This window comes from Pelobates fuscus, chromosome 1 (genome assembly GCF_036172605.1).
Source record: "Pelobates fuscus isolate aPelFus1 chromosome 1, aPelFus1.pri, whole genome shotgun sequence".
Lineage (NCBI taxonomy): Eukaryota > Metazoa > Chordata > Amphibia > Anura > Pelobatidae > Pelobates > Pelobates fuscus.
The window spans coordinates 188,651,213-188,664,056 of NC_086317.1; the positions used below are offsets into that span (position 1 = coordinate 188,651,213).

Sequence of the window (12,844 nt, forward strand, 5' to 3'; positions counted from 1 at the left end):
GGATTGACACCTGACATATGACATATTGACACCTCGACATATGGATTGACACCTGTCCTCAGAGACCCTGATACACACTGACACAGAGCAGAATAGGGACTGTTCCCCCTACATAGGGTAACTTGGCAGATATGGCGTGGTCGTGGGAGGAGGAGGATGACTTTCACCTCTTCCCCTGTTAGATTCCCGTTGTGCTGTGACATCACTCTTATACGCTGTGTAAAGCATACGTTTTAATTTATTTTGCAAATGCTGCATCCTTTCCGACTTGTAATTCGGTAACATTTCGGCCACTGTCTGCTTATACCGGGGGTCTAGTAGCATGGACACCCAGCACAGGTCGTTCTCCTTCAGCCTTTTTATACGAGGGTCCCTCAACAGGCACGACAGCATGAAAGACCCCATTTGCACAAGGTTGGATGCCGAGCTACTCATTTCCCGTTCCTCCTCCTCACACAGAGCAGAATAGTGACTGTTCCCCCTACATAGGGTCACTTGGCAGATATGGATTGACACCGGTCCTCAAAGCCCCTGATGCACACTGACAAAGAGCAGAATAGAGACTGTTCCCCCTACATAGGGTCAGTTGGCAGATATGGATTGACACCTGTCCTCAAAGCCCCTGATACACACTGACAAAGAGCAGAATAGAGACTGTTCCCCCTACATAGGGTCACGTGGCAGATATGGATTGACACCTGTCCTCAGAGCCCATGATACACACTGACACAGAGCAGAATAGAGACTGTTCCTCGTCCTCAGAGACCATGATACACACTGACACAGAGCAGAATAGAGACTGTTCCCCCTACATACGGTCACTTGGCAGATATGGCGTGGTTATGGGAGGAGGAGGATGACGTTCACCTCTTCCCCTGTTAGATTCCCGTTGTGCTGTGACATCACCCTTATACGCTGTGTAAAGCATACTATTTAATTTGATCAGCATGGCCACTTGAGTTTTTATAGTTTCCACGCTGCTTGTAGTTTATATATGTTTCACAAAAATCAAACAAACGATAAAGTAAACATGTAAGGATTCAGAATTTTCTTTCGAACCCTTACACATTGTGTGTACGTATTTTTTGTCTTAAGTTTGTGGCTTTAACCCCTTAAGGACACATGACGTGTGGGACACGTCATGATTCCCTTTTATTCCAGAAGCTTGGTCCTTAAGGGGTTAAAGAGGTTCACGTTGTTTCTATGATGTGCATAACATGTTCTTGTAAATGTTTTTCCTGGAATTGTAATTTTTGAATCTGAATAAAGATAGTCAAATCCCTGATACATACTGACACGGAGCAGAATAGGGACTGTTCCCCCTACATAGGGTCACTATGTGCCTTTTTTTGTTTGTTTTTTGAAGCCACAGTGCAGCACCAGAGTGCCGAAAAATTAGGCATGTACACATGCCTGAAAAATTAGGTATTGTTGCAGCTGCTGCTGTAGCAGCGGCCAGAAACATTGATGTTTGTTTCACAGGCAGAAAGTGCCCTAAAACATTGCGGCTTGAACCCTAGTTGGTGGCGGATAAGTCACGCAAGTCAACCGGCATTCAGAGCTATAATAGAGCAGCGTGTGGACAATTTTTTACCCAAGGCAGCTCATCTCATCAGGCCTTTTTTAGTCGAATGTTTCGCCCAGTGTCTTGCCGGCGTGGTCATGGGAGGAGGAGGATGACTTTCACCTCTTCCCCTGTTAGATTCCTGTTGTGCTGTGACATCACCCTTATACGCTGTGTAAAGCATACTTTTTACTTTATTTAGCAAATGCTGCATCCTTTCCGACTTGTTGTAATTCGGTAACATTTCCGCCACTTTCTGCTTATACCGGGGGTCTAGTAGCGTGGACACCCAGTACAGGTCGATCTCCTTCAGCCTTTTTTATACGAGGGTCCCTCAACAGGCACGACAGCATGAAAGACCCCATTTGCACAAGGTTGGATGCCGAGCTACTCATTTCCCGTTCCTCCTCCTCAGTGATGTCAATGAAGGTATGTTCTTCCCCCCAGCCACGTACAACACCATGGGTACCAGATAGGTGACAACGAGCACCCTGGGATGCCTGTTGTGGTTGGTCTTCCTCCTCCTCCTCAAAGCCACATTCCTCCTCTGACTCCTCTTCCTCACAATCCTCTTCCAGCGTTGCCGCAGGTCCAGCAAGCGATGCTGATAAGGCTGTTTCTGGTGGTGATGGTGACCACAACTCTTCCTCTTCACTCTCATCTACGGCCTGATCCAGCACTCTTCGAAGGGCACGCTCCAGGAAGAAAACAAATGGTATGATGTCGCTGATGGTGCCTTCGGTGCGACTGACTAGGTTTGTCACCTCTTCAAAAGGACGCATGAGCCTACAGGCATTGCGCATGAGCGTCCAGTAACATGGCAAAAAAATTCCCAGCTCCCCAGAGGCTGTCCTAGCACCCCGGTCATACAAATATTCATTAACAGCTTTTTCTTGTTGGAGCAGGCGGTCGAACATTAGGAGTGTTGAATTCCAACGTGTCGGGCTGTCGCAAATCAAGCACCTCACTGGCATGTTGTTTCGCTGCTGGATATCGGCAAAGTGCGCCATGGCCATGTAGGAACGCCTGAAATGGCCACACACCTTCCTGGCCTGCTTCAGGACGTCCTGTAAGCCTATGTACTTATACACAAAGCGTTGTACGATCAGATTACACACATGTGCTATGCACGGCACATGTGTCAACTTGCCCAACTTCAATGCCGCTAACAAATTTTTTCCATTGTCACAAACCACTTTGCCGATATCCAGTTGCTGCGGAGTCAGCCACTTTTCCACCTGTGCGTTCAGGGCGGACAGGAGTGCTTGTCCGGTGTGACTCTCAAGCAAGTCAAACCCAAGACGGCGTGACACTGCCGTATCCGGGATGTGGAATAGTACCTGGGGAGCTGGGGGGGGGGTGCCGTTGATGTGGAGCAAGACGCAGCAGCAGAAGAGGACTCAGCCGAGGAGGTTATGGAAGAGGATGGAGTAGGAGGAGTAGAGGAGGTGGCAGCAGGCCTGCCTGCAAGTCGTGGCGGTGTCACCAACTCCTCTGCAGAGCCATGCATTCCATGCTTGGCAGCAGTCAGCAGGATTACACAATGCGCAGTGTAGGTGATATTCCTGCCCTGACCATGCTTTGCAGACAAGGTATCAGTGATCAGATGGACCCTTGCCCCAACACTGTGTGCCAGACATGCCATTACTTCCTTTTGCACAATCGAGTACAGGTTGGGGATTGCCATTTGTGAAAAGAAATTTCAGCCGGGTACCTTCCACTGCGGTGTCCCAATTGCTACAAATTTTTTGAACGCCTCAGACTCCACCAGCTTGTATGGTAAAAGCTGGCGGGCTAATAGTTCGGACAAGCCAGCTGTCAGACGCTGGGCAAGGGGGTGACTTTCTGACATTGGCTCAAACATGTCCTTGACAGACACATGACTGTGGGCAGATGAGCGGGAACTGCTCAAGGCGGGAGACGGAGTGGCGGATGGTTGAGAGGGGGCAAGGAGGACAGCAGTGGTTGATGTGGCTGAAGATGCTGGACCAGGAGGAGGATGGCGGCTTAGAGTTTGCGTGCTGCTTGTACTTTGTGTTGATCCCATCAGGCGTTTGTGATGTGCGATCATGTGCCTATGCAAAGCAGTTGTACCTAGGTGGGTGTTGGACTTCCCACGACTCAGTTTCTTTTGGCACAGGTTGCACATGGCATCGCTGTTGTCAGAAAAAATGCAGCTCTGCAATGACGGCATTTTGGTGGTGGATACAGCATGCGTTGATTTGGTGTGCTGTCGGGCTGACCCCGGGTGCGATGCATGCTGTCTGACTGTGCCACTAGCTCCTTGCGACGACCTCCCCCTGCTTCCAACTTGTCTCCTCCTCCTCCTCTCTGTCTCCCCATCTGAACTTTCGTCCTGTTCTTCTTCTTGCCGAGCGGGCACCCACGTGACATCCATGGACGCATCATCATCATCAACCGCTTCACTTGTATCTGACAACTCAGCAAAGGAAGCAGCAGCGGGTAAAACATCATCATCACACCGGACGTCCATGTGTGTAATCCTGCCTGCCTGAGACATATCCCTGTTATCTACATCCTCTGGCAATAATGGTTGCGCATCACTCATTTCTTCAAACGGATGTGTGAATAACTCCTCTGACATACCAAGTAAAGCGGCTGTGGTGCTAGTTTTGGTGGTGGCGGCAGGCAGGTGAGTGGTATCTTGAGAGGTGCCTGAAGCTAAGCTGGAGGAGGATGGTGCGTCAAGGTTCCGAGCGGAAGCTGTAGAAGAATGGGTGTCCTGTGTTAGCCAGTCAACTATGTCCTCAGAACTTTTCAAGTTAAGGGTACGTGGCCTCTGAAAACTGGGCATTATTCTAGGGCCAAAGGGAATCACAGCACCACTACCACGATGGCCCCTGCGGGGTGGCCTGCCTCTGCCTGTCATTTTTTTTTTTGGATTAGTGGTACTATGCGTGCAAGCTACTGTGAGACCAGATATGAGTGGCAATGTGCAATGGCAGAGGTCTGCAGAGTACACGCTGTAGGCCTGACACACCCGCTTGAAGACACCTAACTGCTATTCAATCTATAACAGTGAAAAAAGTTTTTTGGTTTTAAATGCACGATATTGTGACACGAGATATGTGTGGCAATGTGCAATGGCAGAGGTCTGCAGAGTACACGCTGTAGGCCTGACACACCCGCTTGAAGACAACTAACTGCTATTCAATCTATAACAGTGAAAAAAGTTTTTTGGTTTTAAATGCACGATATTGTGACACCAGATATGAGTGGCAATGTGCAATGGCAGAGGTCTGCAGAGTACACGCTGTAGGCCTGACACACCCGCTTTAAGGACACTGACTGCTATTAGCTTACACTGAAAAAAATGTTTTCTTTGTAAAGGCATGCTATAGAGACACCAGATATGAGTGGTGGCACTGGGCAAATGGGCACAGTATCCACTGAGCCTGACACAGAAGCTGGCAGATAACTAACTGCTCTTCAATGCATTACAGTGAATTTTTTTTTTTTTTTTAAATGTCAAGCTTAAGCTATTGTGACACCAGATATGAGTGGTGGCACTGGGCAAATGGGCCCAGTATCCACTGAGCCTGACACAGAAGCTGGCAGACAACTAACTGCTCTTCAATCTATTACAGTGAAAAAAGTTTTTTGGTTTTAAATGCACGCTATAGAGACACCAGATATGAGTGGCAAAGTACACTTGCTGAGGTTGGCAGAGCACACGCTGAAGGCCTGACACCCGCTTTAAGGATACTGACTGCTATTAGCTTACACTGAAAAACTTTTTTTCTTTGTAAAAGCACGCTATACAGACACCAGATATGAGTGGCAAATTACACTTGCTGAGGTTGGCAGAGCACACGCTTAAGGCCTGACACCCAGACGCTTGCAGACAACTAACTGCTATTAGCTTACAGTGAAACACTTTTTTTGTTTTTAAAGGCACGCTATAGTCACATCAGATATGAGTGGTGGCACTGGGCAAATGGGCACAGTATCCACTGAGCCTGACACAGAAGCTGGCAGACAACTAACTGCTCTTCAATCTATTACAGTGAAAAAAGTTTTTTTTTTTCTTTTTAAATGTCAAGCTTAAGCTATTGTGACACCAGATATGAGTGGTGGCACTGGGCAAATGGGCACAGTATGCACTGTGAGCCTGACACAGAAGCTGGCAAGCAGGCAACTGCAATTACATTACACAGAAAAAAAAAAAAAAAAAAAAGCAGACTGATGTTCTAGCCCTAAAAAGGGCTTTTTGGGGTGCTGTTCTTACAGCAGAGATCAGATGAGTCCTTCAGGACTGTAGTGGACACTGAATACCCTAGCCTAGCTATCAATTTCCCTATCTAATGAGCAGCAGCTACACTTTCCCTCCTCTCACTAAGCATGCAGCTCCAGAATGAATCTAAAATGGATGCTGAGAGGGAGGTGGAAGGGAGGGTCTGCTGCTAATTTGCTGGAATGTGTCTGCTGATCGTGAGGCACAGGGTCAAAGTTTGCTCAATGATGACGAATAGGGGGCGGATCGAACCGCCCATGTGTTCGCCCGCGGCGGCGAACGCGAACACGCTATGTTCGCCAGGAACTATTCGCCAGGGAACAGTTCGGTACATCACTAATGGCCACATTACGTTGCCAATAATCTAATATGAGAGCTGTAAAAACGGCTTGTTGAGGAGGGAATGGATCTATTTAAACCAATTTCAGGGTTCTATTTCCTGTCCTTTCTCCTGTGAGGGGAGGAGCTAACCCACAAGTAAACGCTGCCATGTATAATCAGGAAAATAAAATTACCTTAATTATGAAACATTTTTTCATATTTTTATACGCTTTATGCATATAGAAATTTCTGCTTCAATGGTATTGTTTCGTGCCAGGAAAACAAAGCCGTTTTCCTGGCACTATAGATTTCTAAGCCCCCCCCCCCCCTCCCTCGGTGAAGTAAACCCCTTCAGTCTCGCACCTGTGTCCCTCGGCACTGGGTCAGGCTCCGCCCACGCTCCTCCCCCACCGACGTCAGCCGGCTGGGTAAACCTAATGCACATTCGCAGCAATGGCCGTGCTCGCATAAGGATTTCCCCATAGGAAAGCATTCACCAATGCTTTGCTATGGGTAAATATCTCATGCTGGAGGTCCTCATGCAGAGCGTGATGGTGTCCAGCGTCAGATAATGGACCAAAGGATTCTGGAAGCCCTCTCTGGAACTTCAGTGTTTTACATTGCAGCACTAAGTGCAAAATGGACACGGCACCCAGACTACTTCTATGAGCTTAAGGGATTTGAGTGCCTACAGTGTCACTTTAATCAAATAATCCATATCCATATTTTCCATCCGCTTGGCTTTAAAACAAAAGTACAATCTACAATGGGCTGAAGCATTAAATTATCAGTGTAATGTAGCACAATATGGTATGGGTAGTGAGGGTCATCTCTATCTCTAATCTCTCACCTTTATTAAGGCCAGCTAACATCTTGGGTGGTATAAAGTAATAACTAGACTTGTAACAAGAATATTTAAGTTAAATATAGTAAAATAAACAAATATAAAACAAAATAACCTATATTTACATAACCAGCAGGGTATGTGTCAAGGTTAGGTTCCCCAACACGCTAACTATAGGACTAACAGGCAACCCAAGCTAGATGTATTACTGGTCGTTAAAGTGGCCGGACTTAACTTGAAGAAAAGTAAAGAGAGTAACAGAATAATAAATTTCTGTGGGGTTTTTATGCATGTAAACAGTATTTCTGAAAAATGTGAAATTGTTAACTTTTTCCAAAACTCAATTATCTCGCTGGCTCAGAGGAGGAGTTTGATGCTGTATACATTGAATGACCTTGCTTCCATTAAACCAGTCTTGTTCCAGCATTAAGCTTTGGCTCATGTGTGGATTATTTTGAGACACCAGCGATATTTTACCCTATGGATTACTGGTGATATTGTTTTATGGGAATAAGGGAATGACAGATGGTAATACATATTCAGACCGTCACACCTAACTTTACCAGAAGAACTTAACAGATCCCCCTCTGCGCTATCACCATAACTTCCAACTTATTAGGGTCTGAGTCGTTGTAGCATTTATAGTGTCTAGGTGTATTCTAAGAAGCTCACAGAGATTCAATGTTCTATACATCTGCCCTACGTATTGGATCCCATAGATGCAACTCAACATACATATACTACATATCATATGCACTCTCACAGGTATATCTGGATCATACTAAAACTTTACAGCCATTACGGAGTAGTTCCCAAATTTCTCCCTATATAATGAATTTACTGGGAGTTGTTTGTGCTCTATTAGCATAAGATTTAAATTTTGTGAGTGCGAGCATAATTTTAAGACTCTTGTGAAAGCAGTTTTAGATAAAGTGAATCACCAGTCACCTAAGTCATGTATTTGTGATTTATAGAGTGGCCACGAATAGGTTGTAATATTTATGTGCATAACAAAACTATATTTACTTTGTTTTAACATTTATATTTTAATACAATATTAATCTTGTCTTGGTTTTTACTAATTATTTTGCCTACAATTATTATTATTATTTTTATTGTATTAAGCTTGCATTCCAAATGTTTTCTAGTTTGAAGTCCTATCTTCGCTCATCGATATTTGATTTGTCTTCTATAAATTGGGCATCCTCTTAATGAAAAGGTTCAAGTTGGTCCGAGCCAAATGATATTGGTTGCAAAATATAGCACCAGACCTTGCACCCTAATTTCCATGCGTTTGAATGGGAAATTCTGACTAGGTAACCAGTCCAATAATTGGGTGCCAGTTTTGGTGCCATATGCAATTTGCAATATTTGCAATTATTGGACCTGTATAAAGAAGATGACCTATATTACACTGAAATATACATACATTAGAAGCATTCAATACACTATGCCTCACACAACAAATATATATATATATATATATATATATATATTTAAATTCACACATTAAAACTGAATCAGACACATACAAACACATTCATACTCATAATTTTGCACATTACATATATCAGGATTGGGTACACAGCGTTATACAGTAACCAGCCAACTATAGCAAATTGAAATCCAAATTAAATTAAAGTATCCAAGATGTTACTACAAATGATTTTACAAATGATTTTAAGGATTTCTCCAAATCCGCTATTGTTGCCTTAATTTAGCAATTTACATTAACTACATTTTCACTACGTTTCATACTTTATTGAATACACCCCATACTGTATATAAAAGGGAAAGGTTAATAAACTTGGCTAGAACACCAGAAACTGCTTGTGCAGACTGTTTTTTTATATATGACTGATCCATCCAGTGTGCATAAGTTAATGCAATTATGGGTTTATACATGCCCACAATTGATATGGGCACTTGGGTATAGTTTAGATATTTCTGCAACATCCAGTTAGAGTAACTGGCAATCATCCATCCCTTTCCATTGTAAGTAAGTCAACCATTTCAGAATGGTTTGAATTCGTACCTGCTCCTGCCTTCACCCCCAGCCAATTAGCCAGAGGTTCTCAATCGGAATTTTGTCTGTACTACATGGCTTACCTTATTGGCTGATAGTGATCAGCTGATGCAATACAGGGCGTAGCTCATGAGAAGCTCCCAAACAAGAGCTACTGGCTCCCTGGCTGATGTAGTTAAGTTGAGGAGCAACCCCAGGTAAGAAGTCAATCTGTTATAAAAGTGCACCAAGGCACTCATGGAATTATAATTACTATAGCTCTTCACACGCTTCCTTTTACATACCCACATAATTAGACTTATCACAAATATATCTTTTTTGATGACCGCTTGATAAAGCCCTACTTGGGTGAAACACGTAGTGGATGGTTTTTATTTGTTTTCTAATCAAGGTTTATTGTCCATTTTACATTGTGATTGTCCCATATACTTTTTTCTTCATTTTTATTTATTTTATTGCCTGGCATCCTTCTTTTTACTACTCTAGTGAGGATCTCACCAAGAATCCTAGGTGGGGATTATACCACTCACAATGAAAAAAATGAGTGGGTTATCAGCTCAAACAAATGTACATTTTATACATATCATATATATATGATATGTATAAAATGTATACATATATATATATATATATACTCATGGTTTTGCTTTTAAACAGAGATCACTATTGTTGCCTTTTATTCTTCTTTTTATTTTTGATCCTATGTTCATCCTGTTGCGGAGACATCTACCTATTACATCTCTCATTTACATCGTACAAGTGGGGATTTATACCACTGTATGCCCATCATACTAGAGCTTGTTTTAGCTCCACTCAATAAGAATTTCATATATCCTTGCACTACACCTTTAAAACATATTGCCCTATTGGAGTCTTTTCTGTTTTCTTTTCTATATACCTCTACAGACTCCGAGCATCTCTACGACTAGACACCCTTACGAAGAAGAGAACTTCCCACAAGTTTTTCAGGAATACTCTTTCATCCATACTCTTATACCACATAATCTACATTATAAGGACTATTTTTTTGGGCTGCTCTGGTTACTCATTTTTATTTCTTTTCTCCCTTTTTATTGTTTCATGTTTTAACGTATACTCTCGTTTTATTATCTTTTCCCCCAAATTCTGGTTCTTACGTTTAGTTTCTGGCGCACCCTGTTTTTTTGTTTCTTTTATTTGTACTGAAGGGTTCTTGGAGGGAATCTCCCTTTCCAGGTGTGCTGCCTCCCAATACATTATTTAGCGCTGCTCCATTTATCTTTTTCTTCCTTTATCACAATTATATATTTGGCAGTTATATTAAGATGAATTAACTTAAATTGTTACAAATTGTACATATACACTCACCTTGGTGTCATTAGAAGATTGAGAACGTTGTTGCCATATATTCCTCTTGAAGGCAAAATCACCTGTCCTGATATCCTGTAACGAGGTCTTTATTAGAATTATTCCAAAAACAAAGTTTTTATATTCTGCTCACTTACCTATCTCCCTATATGATAGTGTAGATCTGCCCTTAGATTGTAAGCTTATTTGAGCAGAGCACTCCTGCTTTTGTCCACACTATAGTGCATACTTGTTCATCCAACTTCCCCCTCTTTTCATTCATGCCTATCTTGTCGCAGAAACACCCTCAATTGTCTAACCCATGTGTATTTAAAACGCTTTGTCTGAATATGAATCCACACATTTGTTCATCGTGTTTTGTGGGAGTTTAACTGATTATGTCTTTATAGTTTGGCATGGCACCCTAACATCATTGCAAGATGTGTTTGAATTAACTTTTATAGGGTTCACAACCATGGTCAATAACACCACAAATTAATTTTTGTGAGTTCAGATTTTAATGGTTGGAGACAGGTTTGGTATATATATGCTTTATCAGAACAAAATTTACCACAACACATTACTGAGAGCGTAAGTTTCTAGTTCTCTGAAAATGGCACTACCCATCTCCCAATTTCTATGGCTGATTTGTAGAAACCCAAACTGAAAAACATTAACAAATAGACAAGTTGAGACCTAAATTTTCTTATTACAGTTACAGGAAATTGGTAATGAATAAGGCTTTAGCCATTATGCAGAGCATAAAGCCTTATCCATCACAATACCAGTGAACGGACTATTTGAGCAGACTCATAATACACATTCAGGAAAAATAAAGCGCATTACCCAGGACAATTAGAGATCCATTGATTATTATGACAGACTAACATTTTTTAGAATCTCATTCATGCGGACATACAAATGAGTTGCAGGGTTTCCTGGTGTGGATGGACCCCATAAGTAGTTACAAACCATAGATTCAAATATCTTACTGGGTTTGGCATGGTTACCTACCTGCTACACACTGCTGAAGCCTATATATTATTATACACTGTTGCTGTACTGCCAAATATGCAAATTACTACATATAAGCACACATTGGAAAAGACAATTAATGATGATCATGAGATATGGATATCTTGTTAAAGGGACACTGCACTATAACCATGTTATCTCACTGAATTGGTTATAGTGCTATGAGTCCTATGGTTCTGTCACTCGAATCAGTGTTCAACATTTTTGAGAATTTTACAATAATAAGGGTCTGTGGCCACCAACTGCTGAGGGTTATTTAACTATCTGCCTGCTTTCTGCTAGCGCTGCCTGTGAGCAAGTAGTACTTAATGTAATCAATGTTCATTTGCATGAAGGTTAACCAAGCCCTAGTAAACCAAGTGGATGCGTGTGATGCAAGATGCAAGTGGTGGACCATCAGGATGTTCCCAGGTGATTGTTCATAGCGAGATGGACTTCTGCTTAAAAGCCGAAAAATCCACAACACGGAAAATCTCCTTACTGTCATAATTTGCTGCTAGACGAGCAGAACAGAGCGGAGTAAGATGCTAACTTCAAAAGGAAGCAAATAATTAATTCAAGCCTATCTACTATTGCTTCACATGTTAGAGTTATCAGAATATACATATTCTGATAACTCTGTGACACCAATATATGGGGAAATCCCTAAACCATAAAACGAAATAAGGTAATCAACAGAAAACTTCCATAACTGACAGTCAAGAATGTGAAAACCTAAAAAACCCATAAGAAAGGGAATCAGGAGAAAAAAGGAAGAAAAAAAAGAAGAAGAAGAAAGGATTGAAACAAAGAGGAGTCTAGAAGGAGAGAAAAGGAAAAAAAGATAAACAGGAGAAAAACTTTAAGAAAGAGCATTAACCCCTTACGGACAGAGCTTCAGAAGCTTGTCTTTCACTTAATGACAATGGCATTTTTTGCATTTTTTGCTGTTTGCGTTCAACTGCAATTTGCATTTTACTAATTTATTGCACTGACGCATATTGTATACCGTTTTTTAACCCCTTAAGGACCAAACTTCTGGAATAAAAGGGAATCATGACGTGTCAGACACGTCATGTGTCCTTAAGGGGTTAAAGGACAGAAAGGGCTTTAATTTGATGTAACATATATATATATATACATAAATGCTTATTTATTATTAAAAAAAATACAGAGAGGGGCGTGGTCTGCAGCCGAGCGAACTGGACGTGTCCGGGTAGAGCTCCGCTGAGACCACGGTGCCAACAGCATACAACAGCGGAGATAAACCCTTGATCAAGCCGAAATAGTCGTGGGAGCAGTGATGGACCGGAGAACGACGAAAACTAAGGTGAAAAAGGCGGTAGAAACGGGAGTTGTAGTACCGGAGATGTTTGCGGCCTCTCGCGCCGTGCGACTAAGCACACAAGATGGCGGACGAGAAGGCCAGACAACGCCCCGTTCTCCAGCGAGCCCAGCAAGCGGTGTGGCATCGGATTCCGACACCAGCCAAAT

General features: G+C 42.6%; 1 protein-coding gene across 1 annotated transcript in view; it reads right to left on the bottom strand.

Annotated features, from left to right (window-relative positions):
• LAD1 (ladinin 1) overlaps positions 1–12,844 on the bottom strand; it is a 675,989-nt gene that overhangs the window by 50,906 nt on the left and 612,239 nt on the right. Inside the window, exon 10 of the mRNA XM_063453187.1 lies at positions 10,358–10,432. Within this exon, the coding sequence (XP_063309257.1) occupies positions 10,358–10,432 (75 nt within the window). The remainder of the gene's footprint in view (positions 1–10,357; positions 10,433–12,844) is intronic.